The following is a 19751-nucleotide window of genomic DNA, read 5'->3' as shown; positions in this document are numbered from 1 at the left end:
TCCTTGGTCGGCTTCCATCCATTGCTTCATGTCCTTCCCTCAGGTGCTTTGGAGAATAGCTTGACTCCCTCTTCTTTGTGGCAGCCCCTGAGATATTGGAATACTACTACTCTCATGTCTCCGTTCTTCATATGTTTTAGTCTCCAGTCCCCTAATCCTCTTTGTTGCTCTTCTCTGCACTCTTTCCAGATTCTCCACATCTTTTCTACATCGTGGCAACCAGAACTGAATACAGTATTCCAAGTGTGGCCTTACCAAGGCCTTGTAAAGTGGTATTAACACTTCACGTGATCTTGATTCTCTCCCTCTGCTCCTATTTCAGTGGTTGTCCACTAGGACTCCAAGATCCCTTTCACAGTTACTACTATTGAGCCAAGTATGGGTGTAGCATGTTTCGTTCAATGGGTTTAGATATGGCAACCCAGCCTGCAGGCACGAGTGCATCTCAGACACTGGCGTGTGAATGCATTCATTTCTTGAAACTGTATATGGTATATGGGCACACGCACACACCTCGTCACAGCACCAGGAAGTACCAGGTCGATGTGTCGATTGGATTTGTCTGTTGAAGCATTTGATGTTACATGAAGGCAGCTCATTCCAGCGGTTGTTAATTGCCCATTGTAGTGATCAGGTCTGTAGCAGCATCGATCTCGCGAGGATCAATGGGGCTGATTTAGTGTCTCACTAACTCTTTAACAGGACACCTCATCAATAGCCAGCCACTTACAGATCGTCAGTACGCTATACAGGAGCCCCACTGCCGAGACCCCACACTAGCACTAACCCACTCCCCACTTGCCAGTCATATATATATATGAATATATTTGTATATATATTCATACATATAACCACATGTATACCGTTGCATTCTAACCAACTCTATTTTCTATTATTCAATATTATATCAATTCCTCTTACCATCAACCCCAACGACTATCATTTGCTCTCCTGCTTTCCATACATCATATTTATACCCTCTCCGTCGCTTTCTTGCCTCCTCTCCCTCTCTCCTCCTCCCTCCCTCCTTTCTTCCCTCTACCATCCTTCTCTTCTCTACTTCCCCTTCCTCTCTCCAATCATCCTGAAGGGTTCCTGTAAGTCAGATATTGGGCAGAACGAGGCAAAACTCAACCGTTTGAAAAGTCTTCCAAACCTATCCATAAGAGTGTGACTGTTAAAAAAACTCTGTGGGGAAGAGTTCTGGCTCTTCGGCTTTGAAACGGAGATGAGCACCGCCCCCTAGAGTTGGGAACTACTAGCAGATATGTGTGAGGGGAACCTTTACCTTTAATCAAGATTAGACCAAAGGATCCATTTGTTCCGACGCTTTAGAAGGCACATACTTTTCAATGCATTGATTTTCAACTTATTTCAGGTAAATTCCATCTCCACTTGACACTCAATGTTACTCAGGCCCCCTTCCTGTTGAAAATCTAGTTTGTTCATGGAGGATTGACTGTGGAATACAGAATCCCTTCAGAGAAAGAAGCTCCACTTGGTGTCCAATGTATGGACACCACAAGCTGAACTATCAATGACACAAAGATCAGTTGAACTGTAGCTTTGCAGAAGACTGCACTATATATTGGTATGCATACAACAGAGGTGGTATTCAGCAGGTTCTGACCAGTTCTGAAAAACCAGTAGTGGACTTTTTGAGAAGTTTGGAGAACCGGCAAATTCCACCTCTGGCTGGCCCCGTCCCCATCTATTCTCTGCCTCCCGAATCCTAGCTGATCTGGAGGGAATGGGGATTTTGCAGTATCCTTCCCCTGCCACGCCCACCAAGCTGTACCACATCCACCAGGCCACGCCCACAGAACCGGTAGTAAAAAACTTTGAATCCCACCACTGGCATAGAGTGTGTTGGAAGAATAGCATTACACTGAGGATGGGCTTGAGAACCTCAATCTTAGCCTCCTGCCAGAGATTCAATGTTTTTCACCGGGATGACAGCAAGCCCCTCCGTTTCACAGGCAATGGTCGCTCTCCTTGGAAAGGCACAACTTCGGTTCCAGGGGAGCACAGGGACTTGGAAGCAGCCCAGCAATTCCTTCTGAAGCTCTGATTTGTAAGGCAGCAGAAAAGTAACATAATACACAATACATAGCAGGTAATTGTATTAACTGAAATGTGATTCTGTTTTAATTCAATTTCAATTAAAATGAATCCAATTCAGTGTTGGACTTCATCCCAGCCTTGCATTGGAATGTGGTCCCTGGTCTTCAGCCTAAACATGTTGCATGCTCAAAATTGTAGCTGCCAGGAGATATTTTGGCAGAAGCCCCCACCCCCCTGCCAGGACTTCCACGCACTCACCTGGTACCTATAAAAATATTGGCCAGTATTAATAGGTGGTTAAGACCGCATTCCCTGGCAGGGCATATATGATGCATGCAGCTTGTGACAAATTTCCCTTCCTTGGCATCTGTTGGTGGTGCATTTTGAGTGTCTTCCTCCTGACAGCTCCTGGCAAGCTCGCCATCCTTCATTTTCCAGCTGATGCATGTTTCAGTTGGAGCCCTGACCTTCTGGGCGAACACAAGATGGAGAGGGACTGAAAGATCAACTTTGGTGAATAACTGATTGTGAGAAACAGTTGGATGCGACTAGCATCCACTTCCCAAACAGATGGATGCTTGGATGACGGTTTGTAAGCTGTTATTCTTCAGAGGCTGGTTTGTCTCACATCCCAGGAGAATAACTCAAGGACTTACAGTACAATACCAACCTCTCCCCAAAGCCTTGAACTGACTGCTGGAATCTCTAGTCACGCATGAGAGTTAGGGATTCTGGAGTTAATGTTCAAGACAGAGGAAAGGCACCTGCTTGGTGAGGCTCTTCTAAGTTAGTCAAAATGGGAAGTTCTCATTGACCAGAAATTGTCATCCTATGGATGGCTTCTATAGGGGGAATCCGAGAAAATGTTTGCCATCCAAGAGAAGGGCAGGAGCTGGGTGAATATTCTGCCTATTTCTTACATCTTGCCAAATAGAAGTCTCTTCTGGCACCAAGGGCCATTGAGTGGGATGCATTAAGGCTTGCTCTGACTTCCCAGAGGTGCTTTTTCAAGAGACAACAGGACGTTCAGGTCCAGAAAGTCCAGTTGCCTCTGGAAAAAGCACCTTTGCCAGGACCAGGATGACTGAGAACCTCCATAGATGCTTGCCCTAATATTTGCCAAGTGGCAGATAGGCAGAAGGGGGGAGGTGAGTCCTCACAGACCCCAGCTCTTGTTTCCCATCCTTCCATGCAGAACGAGGCATCTATTTCTCTTTCATTTTCCTTCTCTTGAGCTTTGTGAGGTCTAAAGCTCACAAGTGGCTTTTACACCCCTGCTTAGCAACACCTGGAGGGAGAGATGCCCTGGTACCTCTTACATTTAGTTTCTGGAAGGTTTTTTTTTTTTTTAAAGAATCAGGAGGGGTTTCCCTGCCATGTGGCAAATCTGCTTCCTCTGTCCATGGTGCTGAACAGGATCCCCTAGCCATGAACTTCTAGCTTGAGGAAATTTATGTAAAGCCAGTGTAGCATGTAATGTATGTAAATGTATGTATGTATGCATGCATGTGTGTGTGTATATGTAAAGAAACATGCAGACAGTTCCAAAGTCAAGCACTGCTATCTTCTGTAAGGGCATTAAACCTGTGTTAATCAAGATAAGGGACACGGTGGCTCAGTGGCTAAGATATTGAGCTTGTTGATCAGAAGATTGGCAGTTTGGCAGTTTGAATCCCTAGCACTGCGTAATGCAGTGAGCTCCTGTTACTTGTCCCAGCTTCTGTCAACCTAGCAGTTTGAAAGCACGTAAAAATACAAGTAGTGAAAATAGGAACCACCTTGGTGGGAAGTAGCAGCGTTCTGTGCGCCTTTGGGGTTGAGTCATGCTGGCCACATGACCATGGAGACGTCTTTGGATAGCGCTGACTCTTCAGCTTTGAAACAGAGATGAGCACCGCCCCCTAGAGTCAGGAATGGCTAGCACATATGTGCGAGGGGAACTTTTACTTTACTTTATGTAAAGCCGGAGGGGATTGGGTGATACTCTATTTTGGGTCAATGTTGTTTCTTACTCTCGCATGTGAGACATTTTCTCTTACACAAACATTTTAATATCAAATATGCCAGTTCATTCCTAAATTTTTAACTGCTGCATCTTGTAAGGAAGAAAGAAGCAATGGATGAGAAGTAATCAACAATGGACAAGAAGCAACAGGTGCAAATCAGTCAAGGAGAGAAGCAACCTAGAACTAAGAAGAAATGTGCTAATGGTGAGAAGAATTAACCAGTGGAACTACTTGCCTCCAGAAGTTGTGGGTGCTCCAACAGTGGAGGTTTTTAAGAAGGGACCGGATAGACATTTGTCTGGGGTGGTATAGGGCTTTCTGGCTGCAGTGGGTAGACTAGAAGACCTCCAAGGTCCCTTCCAACTCTGTTATTCTGTTTGTTTATTTATTTATTTATTTCTTAGATTTTTAGACCGCCCCCTCTCCCAAAAAGGGACTGTTAAGATTGGCAGTGGATAAACTGATGGACTTTCAGAATGGGGGGATAAATAGTTTGGTCAAACATAATCCAAAATCATTTACATTCCAGGAAATTATCAAAATTGCTGTATTAATTTCAACAGAACTTGCTCTGGTACAAAGCAGACATCTTCCCTCCCCCTCACCTCAAAGCAGATTCAGGCTTTCTTGCATTTTGAAATATTTTCTCTCTCTTTCTCTTACAATGTAATATCATTGCTGATTTCAAAATATTCAGCCTTGTGCAAGACTATTTATTTATTTGCTTGCTTATTTATTTATGCAATTTCTATAGACGCCCATCTCAGCCAAGGGACTCTGGGCGGTTTACAATTCTGAAGGTAATTCTTTAAATTAGCCATTTAAATAAGCATTTTATTTCCACTCAAATCAAAGCTCTCTTTAAGAACAGCTGCAACCATTTACCTCTGCTAGATACTCAACCGAGAAGTCTTCTCTGATTCTTCGTTTATAAGCTGAGCCACCAGGCGCACACTTCTTGGATGGGTTCAGTTTAATTCTGTTTATTGTAGAGCCGATAGGAGCACAGCAAGAAAAGCAGCTGCCCATTTTACAGACAGGCCAATTGACAATATGAGTGCAAAGAGCCACACGAACAGAAATGCCATTGAACGTTACTTCAAAACACACTTAAACTTTCTATTACCCATCATGGGGATTGAAATTCACCCAAAAAGAAATAATTCCCAGGGACCAAAATTCCCCTTCTTAAAGAGATAACACAGATATAGACAAGAAGATGCAAAGGACATGAAGTCCTTAGAAAAAGCTAACTAAAAATAATATGCCCCCGAAATGTGAAAAGCTGGGATGAAGAGATTTACAATAACTGGCGAGAGAGATTGGGGTTTGGGCCTTTCTGGGGAACCTGAAGGTTGAGCCAACATTCATTCCTACGTTGAGAATCAGTGGGGCACGGTCTGCCGAGCCCTTCCCTGGTGAGGCGGGGGCCTCAGGCATACTGCCAGATAGACCACAGGGTGCCAAGGGTGATGCTGTAGGCCAACACCGCCACCAAGTAGGCACGGAAGAGGAGGACATCCAAAACGTAGCCCACCTGCAGCCACTCGCGGGCGATGTCCCGGAATTCATCTCGCTTCTCCAGGAACTGGCGGATGGCTGCGATCTCGTACAGGATGTGCGCCACCGGCTCCGGGCTCTGGCCCTGCGGTGGGGCTGTTGCATCACCTGCTCTGCCTTCGTAGTCACGGGGGGCGCCACAGCTATAGTGGCTCAGCTTGGCTGGAGGAAGGGAATGGAGAGGGAAATGGAGGAGGCTGGGTCAGATCCAGAGGATGCCGCTGGGAACCTGCCTGCTTTCCTTAGCACCCATCACCAACCTTCAAGAACCTTCCAGGCTCATCAAGTAAGATCCCTCTCTCTCTCTCCCTCCCTCCCTCCCCCCCTCTCTCTCTCTCTCTCTCTCTCTCTCTCTCCCAAGGAGAAATTATTCATCCCAATAGAGAGGTCAGGGGTGGGATCCTGCTGGCATTACTACCAGTTTGGCGCATGAAAAGTTTTGTCCACCGCGCACATGCCCATTTGGACTTAAAAAGGTCTGCACATGTGCACACCATTTAAAAAAAGGGGGGGAATGACATTTTTTCAATGACGATTCTTCTGCTCATGTGCAGAACAGAAAAGATGGCGCCGCCGAGGATAGAACCGGTGCAGTCCTGTGTCCAGCCGAGTTACTACCTATTCAGCCGAACCTGTCCCAACCGGGAGGAACCCACCTCTGATACAGGTAGTCCTCAACTTACGGCCACAATGGAGCCCAAAATTTATGTCGCTAAGTGATAAATTTGTTAAGTGAATCACTGCAGTTAGTCTTAAATTAGTAACACAGTTGTTAAGGGAACCTGGTTTCCCCCTTGGCTTTGCTGCTCAGAAGCTCTCAGAAGGGGATGGCATGAGCAGCCATCATAAGTGGGAGTCCATTGTCAAGCGTCCGAATGTAAGTCACGTGACCATGGGGATGCTGCAACTTTTCCCGGTGCCGTTGTATCTTTGGTCACTAAACGAACTGCTGTAAGTCGAGGACTGGCCTACAGCTAGGCTTACACCTTACACAAAAGTGTACCTTGTGTAAACCCAGCCGATTGTGTTGCATTTGACAAATGGTGGCTGAATGCAATGTGACTCCCCTCGCCCGGGGGGGGGGGGGGGAGCAGGAACTGAGTGACCAGGCTGTGCTTGGGGGCCTCTCACCTGTGCTGTCGTTATTCTCCGTGTTCCGGGAGATGCTTGAACTCTGAGTGCAGACGGGGCGGAAGGCTTTCCTGTCTTGGATGCAGAGCAGGATGGTGGCCCGTTCTAGAACCCAGCGCTTCACCCAGTCAGGAACATGGGGCTGAAGGTCCTGCTTGTGCACCAGGCGTACGATGAGGATGGTCTCGGTCAAACTGACAACCAACAAGGCCATGCAGACCACAAAATAGATACCTGTGCGGGAGCAAAGCAGGGACTTCAGCAACCCCTCGTGTCAACCTCAACGTTCTCTGCTGCTCAGATCAAGGATCCTAATTTCTCCCGATTCTCATCTATTCCCTCCTCAGTTGATCTTAGACTTCGACTTAGGCGACAGATTGAGTCCAAGAGGTGCATCACGTGTGAATTCCCCTGATCCTGGCCATCACTCCCAGCACTGCTTCCTGAAGCAAACCGGAGGACACTTTCTACAAGCCCATTGGATGCTCCTCTTGGGTTGCCTCTGGCCAGTGCAGACCTCTCTTCCTCAACCTGACAGAGCATTGCCAGTAACTTATCATATCCCAGCAAATACTATAAAGCAGTGGTGAAATTCAGGTTGTTGTTGTTTTTACTACCGGTTCTGTGGGCGTGGCTTGGTGGGCGTGGCAGGGGAAGGATACTGCAAAATCTCTCCATTCCCTCCCCACTCTGGGGCCAGCCAGAGGTGGCATTTGCCGGTTCTCCGAACTACTCAAAATTTCCGCTACCGGTTCTCCAGAACTGTCAGAACCGGCTGCATTTCACCCCTGCTATAAAGGTATTAGGAGCCCAGTGGTTAGGATGAGGAATTGCAAGCTAACTCCAGTCTACCATCTGGAGTTCAATTCTGTGAGGACTCAAGGCTGACTCAGCCTTCCATCCCTCCGAGGCTGGTAAGATGAGGACCCAGATTGTTGGGGGCAAGACGCTGCCTCTGTAAAGCACCCAGTAAAGCACTATGGGGCAGGATATAAGCTAGGTGCCGTCGCTGTCGCTATTACCCTCGTACCTATAAGGGGGGTCCCGATAGCCGTCGCTGGCAGCGTGTCGGACACAATGATTAGGAAAACCGAGTAGCCGAGGAGCAGCGTGATCTTGAACGAGACTCTTTCCCCACTGTCAGGGGGCAGGTAGAAGCCCACAATATCCATGACCATTAGAAATATGCTGGGGAGCAGCAAGCTGACCGCATAGAAAAGGGGGCGCCTCCGGATGACCACCTGTTGGGACAGACAGAGAGATCTGGATGCTTTGGGTGTTCTCCAGAGATGGGGAGGCCCAACGCAAAACTTTCAGACTGGCTCAGCAAAAATCAGCCACTATTTTATTCCTACACCACTCCAGCTGCAGCTTCTAGACACAAACCTATGGCCAGAGGTGGCATGCAGAGCCCCCTCGGTGGGCACGGGCACTGTTGCCAGCTACTCTTCTGCTTCCCAGCACGTGTGCTGACCTTCATGCGTGCCGGGACCCCGGAATGCCAAAGACCAAGTGGCTGGTGAGCACATGTGCACCGGCCAGCTGGACTTTGGGCTTCCAGAGTTCCGGCACATGTGAAGACTAGCTGGCTGGTACAAGTGCCTGCACTGGAAACCAGAAGACGAGGTGGCCAGCACGCCCATGTGCCCTGGCCAGCTGGTCTCTGAGTTCCTGGCACATGCGCGCATGCACACATTTCAGTTTGGGCACTGGGAATGGGAAAGGTTCGCCTGTCAACTTCCAAAGTTGTCATGATGCGGGAAGGAGGAGGAGCGCATTCCATGCATACTTTCGGCTCAGGTGACTGCAGCAGTCTTGGGAGGGGTGCACCTCATTGGGGAATGAGATTATGACACAGACTGAGGGGAGGGAAGGAGCAGGGGTGAAGTGCAGCTGTAACTCAAATAAAGTTTAGGTCTGACTGCGAAAAGGCCTTGCCCAAAATAAATGACTAATTTTCCTTTGAAGTTTGGTCCAAGGCTCATGAATCAATTAGGGCATTTTTTGGAAACCTGACACCGCCACCACTGTTCTAGACCATAAGAAGGATGGCTGCCCATAAACTGTGCTATAATTACAGTATCTGGTCAGGCAGTTATTCGTTCTGGGGATCCCATCCTCCCACCTCAAGTCTTTGGGGCAGTTGCTGTGCCAGTGCTGCGCCTGGCACCCAGTTCAGCTTCCCCTCCAATGCCCACCCGGGGAACTTACGAAGAACTTCATCTCTGCGTAGTAATCATTGTCCCCAACACTGAACTCCCGAAACTGGCTGAGCACGTGAAGGAGTTCCCACTCGCCCTGATTCATGAAGACGCTCCTGTCGTTTTTCACCTCCTCCGGGGTCCTCCACAAGGACAGGTTGATGTCTCGTACTGAGGATGAAGAAAAGGAAAAGGACACCAAAGAAGCATCAGACTGGAGGATCCAAAGCCAGCCGTTGACTTAAATAGGTTGTGAATCACAGCCTCATAGCTTGGAACTGAACCCAGAAGGACGTTTCTTCCAACAGATCCTCCATCACGCAGGAGACTGCCCTCCACAACAACAAAGAAATTCTCCAGGGATTGACTCAGAGAGCAGAAGGGCAGGTGGCTTCTCATTATGGAATCCCACCAAGCTATGATGGAGAACAGCCTTCGCTAGACTAGCTCTCCATAGTCAAAAGGATTGTTTAGGTTGGGAAAGAAGATATTGGCAACTACCAGAGGTAGTAGACACTACTTTGACCCTCTCTAGTTGGACTCTAGACACAGTTTGTCCCCCCGACATGCAGGAGGCCCCCAAGAATCCATCAAGGCAGCTTGGGACCTACTGTTATGCAGCCAACTGGTGAAGGTCAGAGAGCAGTTCTGTACGTCGAAGGGGAAGTTGTAGATGTCCAGGCTGCAGGCGGTCACTACTTGGACAGGCTTGAGGTTCCTCACCTCCCCATTATAGAGGATGTAGACGTAGGGGATTTCTGGGGATTTGCCCACATCCACACTGCGGGAAATGGAAGCGGAGAAAGAGGAACGCAAGGGAAAAAAGCTACCCCGATGGTCCACCTTCTAGGCCAGTGATGGCTGACCTTTTTCTCTGTGCGTGCCGAAATAGCCCACATGGATGCAACAGCACACACACGCGTGCCCACACCCATAATGCATGCGTGCCCACACCCATAATGCAATGCGCCCTGCCCCCTGTGCTTGCGCGCACTCCCCCTGCCCCCCTGCACAGGTGCATGACCCCTGCGCTCCCCCCACGCATGCGCACAACCCCCTCCCATTCCCCCTTTTGCACCTTGCAGGCTTTCCGGAAGCCTCCTGGGATCAGAAAGGCTGCACCCTCTGCATTCCCCACATCTCCCCGGGCATGCATGCACATCTTCTACATGCGTGGCAGAGACCCAAAAATCAGCTGGTTGGTGGGAGGCATGCGCGCATGCACAGTGGAGCTCAGCTAGGCAACAGCTCGCATGCTGGCAGAGAGGACTCCACCTGCCACCTGTGGCACACCTGCCATAGATTTTCCATCCTGGCTCTAAAATCCTAAATGCAGGTTGGCCCTGGAACATCCCCAGGGCAGGTTTTCCAAAGCGGAGAACGGATTCTCTTTGAGAAATGGGACCTTAAAGGAAATCCACCCTCTTTTGCAACCCACCTGCTGCCCATTAATTAATTGGTGCAAAAGAGTCTGTTTAAGGGGGAAAATTCAGATTGGGAGGAAGAGGAAATGAGAACAAACAAGGAACATTTGGGGCGCCTGGCATTTTCTGCACACGGCATTGCTCTAAGAAAACGGGGGTTGGCCAGTGAAGTCGTTTGACATTAATAAATTGCTCTGGAAACGGGAGGGGGAGAGGGAGCTCTCCTCCCCAAAGGACCCTCCTAGCCCTCCTTGCAAAGGGTCTGGCAAGAGCAGGACTAGGAGGCCCGTTGGCACCAGAGATGCCTTCTCGGACTGGTTCCAGAGGAGCTGGGCGGCTCCGCAGCTGCCCCTCCATTGTCTCCACAAAGGCTTCCTCACAACGCCCAGCCCAAGAAGAGTAATTATGGCTGTTTATAGTTCCCCATTCCTGGAAGCATCCCAATCCTCAGCCTTCTCTCCATCTGCAATGTGCAGCACACAGAAGACGGAGCCGGTTACCAGCCAAGGAAAAGCATGGCTGGGAATACTAAGCGCATCGCGAGCACCAGGGAGGGGAGGAGAAGACGCACCAAACTGCCTGCTTTCCCCTCTAACCTGTCCTCACCCACAACCGTTGGCACAGGGGGCAGCGGGAGCCCAAGAAGGATTCCGCAGACTTACAATTCGTTGATCAGGATATCTGGAACCCAGATGGCTTCAGTGGGGACGGACATCTGGCTGATGTTGTCAAAGTCCTGTGGATTCCATTTCAGGAATTCATCGATCCAGTGCTGCACATCGGATGAGAAATGGGGGCAGATATCATGTTTACCTCTATATGTAGATGCTGAACCATTCGAACAACGCTAGGTTAACAATCCACAATTAAACAAAACCCACTTAGCACAAGGAGGGAAGGAGAACCAACAAGGAAGGAGATGAAGTCAAAGGAGATGCTACCAGAGAGACGGCGGCCTCCTTACCTGCCTGTACCAAATGTAGGTGGTCAGAACTTGGTTTTTTTCATCCTGTGGAAAGCAGAAAAAGAAAGTTGAGGCTGGAGGACTGAAGGATGGCTCACTCCTAAGTCTGCTTGCAAAACTAGCCAAGATTGGGAAGGAAGGGGGAGGGAGGGAGGTTTTGTCACTTTTCCCAAGCCTGGAGAGTTGGCTTTATCTAAAGAAGGTCTGTCTGTCTGTCTGTCTATCCATCCATCCATCCATCCATCTCACCTTAAAATGCATCTAAACCTTTAATCCATCTTTAAATGCCTTCAATTCCAAACATGTTATATTTGTATTGTCCGTTTTTTAAAAAATGTGCTACATTATAATAAAAAAGGGGCAAAAGTTTTCAGAGAGGCCTTTTAGAACTAAACCCTGATGGGGGTGGGGGTGTCCTGTTCCCAACCCTTGTATCAAAGGAAGGGGAAAAAGTGGGGGGGGATTTCCCGAGGAAGGAGAGGGGTCCTACCACACTCAGAATAGCATAAATCATGACGTCGATGGCCACATTGGTGGTCTTCCTCCAGTTCCAGACCGGCCTGACGTCCTTCTTGTAATTGGCAAATAAGTAGTCAGAGAGCTGGCGCAGGGCCGCTTTGCTTGAGCTCGGTGCTTTGTTGGGTATTTTCTGAGAAACTGCAAAACAAACCAAGCAGAGCCATTGTAGATGCTGCTGATTTATTTCTATTCACTATATTTTTCCATCTCTCCCACCTAGCATTCCCTCCGTGGCCTTCCAGCTCTTTATTCATAGCCCTAGGAGCCTTCTTCTCTCCATGCAAACCTTCTGTTCTGACCTAGGCTTCCTGAGAAAGCATAAATCACAATTTTAGTCCTCCAAACCCTCTTTTATTTATAGGGCTGTGAATTATGGTTATTCCCAATCCGCAAGGCTTCACAGTCAGTCTGTGAAGGTTCCAACAGACGTCTGCTCGAGTTGCCACAGTCTTTCAGGGGAATGTTGTTAAACACCCATCTTATCTCCCTGGGAATGCTGCCAGAGACCTAATTGTTAATCTAGCACAGACTTTTCAAAGCTTGAACCAACCAGATGAACTAATTGTTTCCTGCATGTCCCGTTTGCTCCTCTTTTATGTCTTATGGGAGGGGCCAACCATCTCCAAGCCTTACTCCCAAGTCGACCCTGTTTTCTTAATCGTTCTTGCCTTCTGGTAGCTCACATGCACACACTGGGAACAGGCTCCCACTGTTCTTCTGCTTCGCTGATGTCAGACTCCGGAGGCAGAAAATAACTACCAGATGGCATTTGTCCCCTCTCTGCCTCCGATGCAGAGTCCTTGTCTGAGCCTGCCCCAGAGTCCAGGACTGGTCCATGTTCCTCCCAACCTCCTCACTGTCCAACTCTGCTGGCCACTGGTGGGCCACAACACCTTCTGTGCTCTTGGTCTCCTTCTCTCCTCAATCTCCAGCATTTAATTCTCGATCTTTTCTTAAAGCTTTCTCTTAACACAATGTCTGTTGTGCAGCACCACAACCTTCCTATGGGTGTGTTTTGCAGGTCCTTTTTCCTTGTCTCAGTTCCTGTTTGGCTGCTACCTGAACGGGGAGCCTTTTTCTGCTTTCCATCAACCCTCTGAGGTAGGCCACATCGAGAATCAGATGGGAGTTGATTTTCCGGAGCTATGACACTAACAATCTCCTTTGACCAAAGCTACCCGGAGCCAATTTGCATTTAGACTGAAGCTCTCCTGCCAAAGTCCAGGGCATTTCTGCAAACTTTCTTAGATGCTTTGATGAAGATGGGGCTAAACAATCCTAAATAGCCATGGACTCTGCACAATTTATCTCAAGAGGATGTTTTCGACCCAGAAGGATTCAATTTGGTGGCCAGCTGATGTGGCAACCATGAAATGCCATATTTGGCTAATCTTGTAATCCAAGTTTCCAGAAACCCTTTTTTTCAGCTCTAGCAGGAAAGCAGTGGCTTCAGAGGCAAACCTCCTCCTGCAAGGCAACTGGGTGAGGAGAGAAGGCGAGACAAACACCGAAGCTGCTCTTTGCGAAGCCTCTTCTCCTTGTACATGACTTTCTGCCACTTGGGCGCAATTCGCACCTTCTGAGCAACTCCTAATTGGAATAGATCTGCCAGGGCTTGGGGGAAGCAGGCTCGGAGGTAGCTTCTGAAGCAGGCCCCTCTGCCTTTTCACACAATCCCTAATGCCTCGGAGTCTGCTTTGTGCACGAGCACATCTGGCCAGCTGGATGGCGAGACAAGGGAGAGGGCAGAGAAGAAGCAGGAAAACAAATTAGGGGGGATTCGGCAGCCAGCAGACGGCCTCCTTAACTGTGCAGCAGGATCTGCCTTTGTTATTGTCTCGGTGACCCTTGAAAATACAAAGGACGGGGTGGGGGGGAATTCTACAGCTTGTCAGGCCTGCAGCCATCTTTTCTTTTGGGTCTCTGACCTGCCACACTTTCTATTATTCTACTGTGCATTTTCTATGGTGGGAAAACGGGAGGGGCGAATGTACAGAGTTGGATGATATGTAGCCATAACAAAATTCTTTCTAGAAACCCAAGGTCATCCTTTGTCTCTGCACCTGACCGGAACTGGATGGGTGGAAGCTGTCAGCATGGCAGTGGGAGATTGGACCATGCGATGGACTTGTGGGTGTGGGGAGGGCAAGATCTTGAACTTTCAACTAGGTGGGGAAAACTGGGAAGCTTTCAGATTCGGGTTTTCCCAGATGTGCCAATATGGCTCTCTTCATAAATTGGGACTTTGAGCAATACTTTGCCTTGGACTCTGATTTAATTTTGGATGCTATTTGGAACCCTGACACAGCTCAGGTCAGACTCCACAATCAGCTCTTAGATGCCTTCAAGACCATCACCCCACCCCATCCCACCCCATTCTTTTTAGGAAAAGGGATAGTTTGATGGGCTACAATAGACGTCTCAGATAAATATGTTTCATCGATTCGAGAAACACTGAGTCAACACGTGGGACTTTCTCTTGGAGTCTACAGGATCACTGCCAAAACTAGCTCACCCCCTTTTCAAGAAGACTTTGGTCTTTGGAAGGATTGGGGTGGGATCTCTGTCTCCATTGCTTAGCACCCTTTGAAGATAACAGTTACCGTCTCTTCTGTCCCTATATTTTTTCATCAAGAGCTGAAGTGATTCTCCATTCCCAAGAATCATGGTTTCATGAGGAAACGGAGCAGCCCTGCTTCCAGAATGTTTGGGGGGCGGGCATCAAAACAATGTTTGGTGTGCCATCAAACATCTCTTGGCTTTAGAGTTGACTATGGACACTTGGTGATGGGAAGATAAAAAACAACGATAGAAGATTTACAGGTGACACATGTGGCTCTTTCCTGGACTCCTGAGAACACAGAAAACGGTTGCCAATCTGGAAGGTCATTATGGACAAAAGAAAGAAAAGCATTCATGATGCATTTGTGTGTCTCAAAATGTGTCTTGGGATGACAACCAAACAAGCCCAAATGTCCACCAATGGTTAGTATTTTCCAGCTCCTCACGATTCTGCTCTTGTTGTTTAGCAAGACGAAAAGCTCTTAATTAATTAACAGATTAACATTAGGAGCCCCAGCGCACGGTGCCTACAGAAACAGGAAGTTTGAACAGCTAGGGCGTCATCTGTTCTCTGGGCTCTTGGTGTTATCCAGTCATTCAGCCCCCACCCACCATCCCAAGTAACAAGGAATGTAGGATTGTTTTTCTGAGCTCACAGGTTTCAGGCTTTAGCTTCACAAATGGGGTCATTATTTATTGGTGCATGGTTTTCAACCGGCATAGAATTTTTTTACAACTTCCCAAGGGTGCAAAAGAATGCTTACAATGGAGAAGACAATTAATGGGATGCTAAATGTGAGTTCTGTAGCACTTATCATGTCTATGGAGATTCTCAGCCCTCCTGTTGATGGTTGTCCCAAAGGTGCTGTTTTTTCTTTGAAGACGTTTCGCTTCTCATCCAAGAAGCTTTATCACTTCTGACTGGATAAAGGGGAATGGGAGGATTTAATGTATTAAAACAATTTAATAAATCCTTCTTTTCCCCACCATCCAAAGCAAGGTAGATTTGGGTTAAGGTGTGCTTCTTCCTTGTTCTCACATGCTGCAGATGTCCCCATCTTCTCCTGTGGGACCTCCATGGCCAGTAGCAGTGCCATAAATTCTCCGGAGAGAATTTCAGGAGAAACATCCTAATGATGAAGAGCTGAAGAAGCTTCTTGGATGAGAAGCAAAACGTCTTCAAAGAAAAACCAGAAAGCCCAGTTGCCTCTTGAAAAAAGCACCTTTGGGATAGCACTGATGATGTTACTTAGTTTGATGATTAAACGTCTGCCAGAAAACAGCCAAATACAGAGAGCACCAAGGACCCCCCCCTCCCCAATGAGTTCCTCATGCAGCAATGAGGAATTTAGGCTGAGGTTTTGCAACCACCAAAGAACTATGTTTGGGAATGTCCTTCAAATCCACCAGGAGCTTCCATGAAAGAGTCTTTGTTCTGAGGAATCTACAAGAGTGTTTGAATTAAAAGTCTTTAGACCATCTCATTTGCAAGCCTGATGAGCAAATGACTCCCTATCCCTGGGCAGGAGAGCATGTCCCATCTGCTCCCTTGTCTCCTACATCTTTTCTTTGGAAGTAGAACATCTCTGAACATGGAGCTCTACCTTAAGACATCATGGTGATTTTCTGTTCCAGACCACCCTTCATTAATATATGTCTAATCCTCCTTCCTCATTCTTTAGATCAGAGGTCTTCAAACTTGGCAACTTTAAGACTTGTATACTTCAACTCCTAGAAGGCTAGAGAATTCAGAGAGTTGAAGTCCACAAGTCTTAAAGTTGCCAAGTTTGAAGACCTCTGCTTTAGACACAGTGTCCATCTCTGCATCTGGGAGTGAGCATTTCCACACCCATCCTGGGTAACAAGGATTGTACTTATTTTCCTTATCATTGCCACTTTTTTTCTTTTTGGTGAAGAATATTTAGCACAACCTCCAAAACCCTCGACCAATTCATTTTCACCCTCGTTCTTCTATCAACGCTTTTCAACATCCCTCAACATCTGAAGCCCTGGTGTGTTGATGAGTTGGAAGAACTGACCCTCTCTCTATGCAGACCCCACTCCTGCAAATCCCTCCACACTTTTGGCAGGCACAAGGAGAGAGGCTCAAATTATTCTACAAAGCGCCCGAGGGCAGGGCAGGAACCAATGGTTGGAAACTAATCCAGGAGAGAAGCAACCTGGAATTGAGGAGAAACTTCCTAACAGTGAGGACAATTAACCAGTGGAACAGCTTGCCACCAGAAGTTGTGGGTGCTCCATCACTGGAGGTTTTTAAGAAGAGACTGGACAGACATTTGTCTCCTGCTTGAGTAGGGGGCTGGACTAGAAGACCTCCAAGCTCCCTTCCAACTCTATTCTATTCCAAGACAGGCAACCCATCCCTCTGAAGTTTTGCTTGAGGTTCTTACCTTTGCTGTGCACCATGGACGTCGTGGCAAGCAGGAGCAAGGAGACCCCCAGAGTAGAAGGAGCCATGGGTGCTTCCAAGAGGGTGGAGAGAGCTGGATTTGTCTTCCTTCTTTGGATCGTGGACAGCAGCTTGCAACTCGCTCCCACTCCTTCCTCTGCCTTTGCCTCGGCAGAGAAATTAAATGTAATTAAGGAAGCTGTGAGTGCTGGACTCTCCTCCTTTCTCATTTTTCCCCATCAGCTGGATTTTTAAAAAATGCATAATTGATGTGGCCATCAGTCCCTCTCCTCTGCTTCAAGTTACAGGCGGAGAAGATGCGAAGAGGCTCACACTCCCTGCCTCCTTTCCCCCGGCTGATGTCATGCAAAGCCAATCACAGACAGATCCTCTTGGCTGCTGCCTCTTGTGGAGACGGCCCCCAGGGGCAGATCCATGCCATGTGACAACCCGAGAGAGGAGATGCATTACGGGAGCCCTGCTTGAGGCTGTCTTGACAAATTTCTGGGGAGGCTTTCAGCTGGTGGTGTCACTCATGAGCCTCTCAAGGGTGCTGATCAGAAGCGGATAATCTTGGCGCCATGATCCCTGGTGGGGCTGCCCTTCAGCTTCACACCAGAGCCAGCCGTGGGCAGCAGCCGCCAAAAAAGCCAACACAGTTCTAGGCTGCATCAACAGAGGGATGGAATCAAGATCACGTGAAGTGTTAATACCACTTTATAATGCCTTGGTAAGGCCACACTTGGAATCCTGCATTCAGTTCTGGTCACCACGATGTAAAAAAGATGTGGAGACTCTAGAAAGAGTGCAGAGAAGGGCAACAAAGATGATTAGGGTACTGGAGACTAAATCATATGAAGAACAGTTGCAGGAACTGGGTATGTTTAGCTTAAGAGAAAGAAGGACAAGGGGAGACATGATAGCAGTGTTCCAATATCTCAGGGTCAGTCACAAAGAAGAGGGAGTCAAGCTATTCTCCAAGGCACCTGAGGGCAGAGCAAGAAGCAATGGGTGGAAACTAATCAAGGAGAGAAGCAACTTAGAACTGAGGAGAAATTTCCTGACAGTGAGAACAATTAATCAGTGGAACAGAAATTGCCTCCAGAAGTTGTGAATGCTCCAACACTGGAAGTCTTTAAGAAGATGTTGGATAGCCATTTGTCTGAAACGGTATAGGGTTTCCTGCCTAGGCAGGGGGTTGGACTAGAAGACCTCCAAGGTCCCTTCCAACTCTGTTATTCTATTCTAGAATAATAGGTGGTTTGGTGGATGGAGAGAGATAGAGAGACAGAGACAGACAGACAAATAGTCGGATAGAGATGGTGGATGGATGGATGGATGACAGAGATAGATAGATAGAGCTATACAGAGAAAGACAGATAGATAGGCCATTGCCTAGGGGATCCTTTCAGGTCCCTATGAAATAGGACCCATTTATGTTCTTGTGGTCACCTGCTTTTGAACCGCTGGGTTGGTGGGGACTGGAGTGTTTGTTGGGAGCTCACCCCACCCCAGGGCAGCAACAGGTCTTGAACATGAGGCTGCCGATCATCATTCTAACTTCATGAGCCACCGTGCTCCTATACATAGACAGATAATAAGTATATAGGGAGGGGTGTGTGTGTTGTTGGTAGGGGGAAGGAGAGAACCCCCCATCTTCCAGCAGCAGGCCAGAAGTGAGGGTGCTCACCTTGCCTCATCTGTCTCCATCCAGGTCCAGCTGCAGCCCAGAGCAGCCCAGAGTCACTTAAGGGAGTTAAGAAATTAGTGCTTGGTGCTGATGGAGTTGGCCCTTGACTGCCAGTTGTCACGTTGCAGAGAAAGTGAGTGCAAAAGCAGTGCTAATTTGATTACCTGTCTCTGTTAGCAGATAGACAGCCTCCTCCCGGCAAAGTGGAAATAGCTGGGAAGGAGGGTGGGCTGTTATTGAATGTTGATAATAAATAAAAGACAATGCAGAGAACAGTTAAATCGCCACTGGCCGCTGGATTTCTTATTTTTCTTTCTCAATGATATTGTGCTGGTCTGGGCTTTTATGATCATATTTTTCAGAATTTCCTAAGGTTCTTGAGTTGTTTTCCCCTTTAGGATTTTTATCCAAGTGTTTTCATCCTACACATCTCAGCTTTTTCCTCCTTCCACATCAACAAAACTGGTCTTTAACATACTTCTGCCTCTCTACTTCTCTATAGATTTTCTTCCCGTAGCTTCATCTTGCTCTTTTTCAACTACTTCTCTGAACTGTCACTGAAGAAAATCAACAAGTACTAAAAGAGATTTTAGTCCTTAAGGTGGACTATGATCCAATATAACATCTCGATTGTTTCAGTCCTCTATACTTCTTTATTCCCGGGGAAGAAAGACTCCAAACTTAAAAAGCAGTGTTGTTTGAAGGCACCTTAAAGGCTAATCTGTTTCCCTCTAAACTAGTGTCGGGAAGAAGGAACCAAAAAGGGGGCAGAGAAGAGCAACCAAGATGATTAGGGGACTGGAGACTAAAGCACATGAAGAACTGGAACTGGAACTGGACATGATTAGCCAAGGCCAGCCACGACGAAGCTTTTGCACAACTAGAGTCTTCGGTTGGGGTGATAACCACCCATCAAAGAGTATAAAGTTGAAAAGGACCCTGGGAAAATTCATGGAGGACCCAACTAATAAAGGCAGCTGGATGTGGGGAGATTTTATGGAGCTTATTGTCCATCAAAAGGCCATGTCTTGTGGCTGGGGAGCAGGTCAATGGCCTTTGAACCTTGCTTGCAAATCCCTGAATGCCTTTTGTTGACCTCCAAGGGAGAAAGGAGGTGGGAAGGAGCTCTTGGTTGGATCCTGACTCAAAGCTGGGCTGAGTGACCTTCCTACCTTCTTGGGAGGTGCTAATAAATTTAATAAAACCAATAAAGCAGTGAT

General features: G+C 47.7%; 1 protein-coding gene across 1 annotated transcript; it reads right to left on the bottom strand.

The window, feature by feature from the left end:
- Window positions 1–4512: 4512 nt before the first annotated feature.
- Window positions 4513–17137, bottom strand: LOC309396303 (5-hydroxytryptamine receptor 3A-like). Its single transcript, XM_081961335.1, has 9 exons — window positions 16843–17137; window positions 11841–12007; window positions 11351–11395; window positions 11049–11158; window positions 9574–9743; window positions 8973–9133; window positions 7792–8002; window positions 6762–6995; window positions 4513–5792 (listed from the first exon to the last, which is right to left on the bottom strand). The coding sequence occupies exons 1-9, from the start codon at window positions 17069–17071 to the stop codon at window positions 5503–5505; spliced, it is 1617 nt and encodes a 538-aa protein (XP_081817461.1). The 5' UTR covers window positions 17072–17137; the 3' UTR covers window positions 4513–5502.
- Between the last annotated feature and the right edge of the window lie 2614 nt (window positions 17138–19751).

The sequence above is a fragment of the Natrix helvetica genome (assembly GCF_964273705.1).
Source record: "Natrix helvetica genome assembly, chromosome: 8".
Taxonomy (NCBI): Eukaryota; Metazoa; Chordata; class Lepidosauria; order Squamata; family Natricidae; genus Natrix; species Natrix helvetica.
Note: the sequence above shows the minus strand (reverse complement) of the source record. Positions and strands in the feature narration are given on the sequence as shown.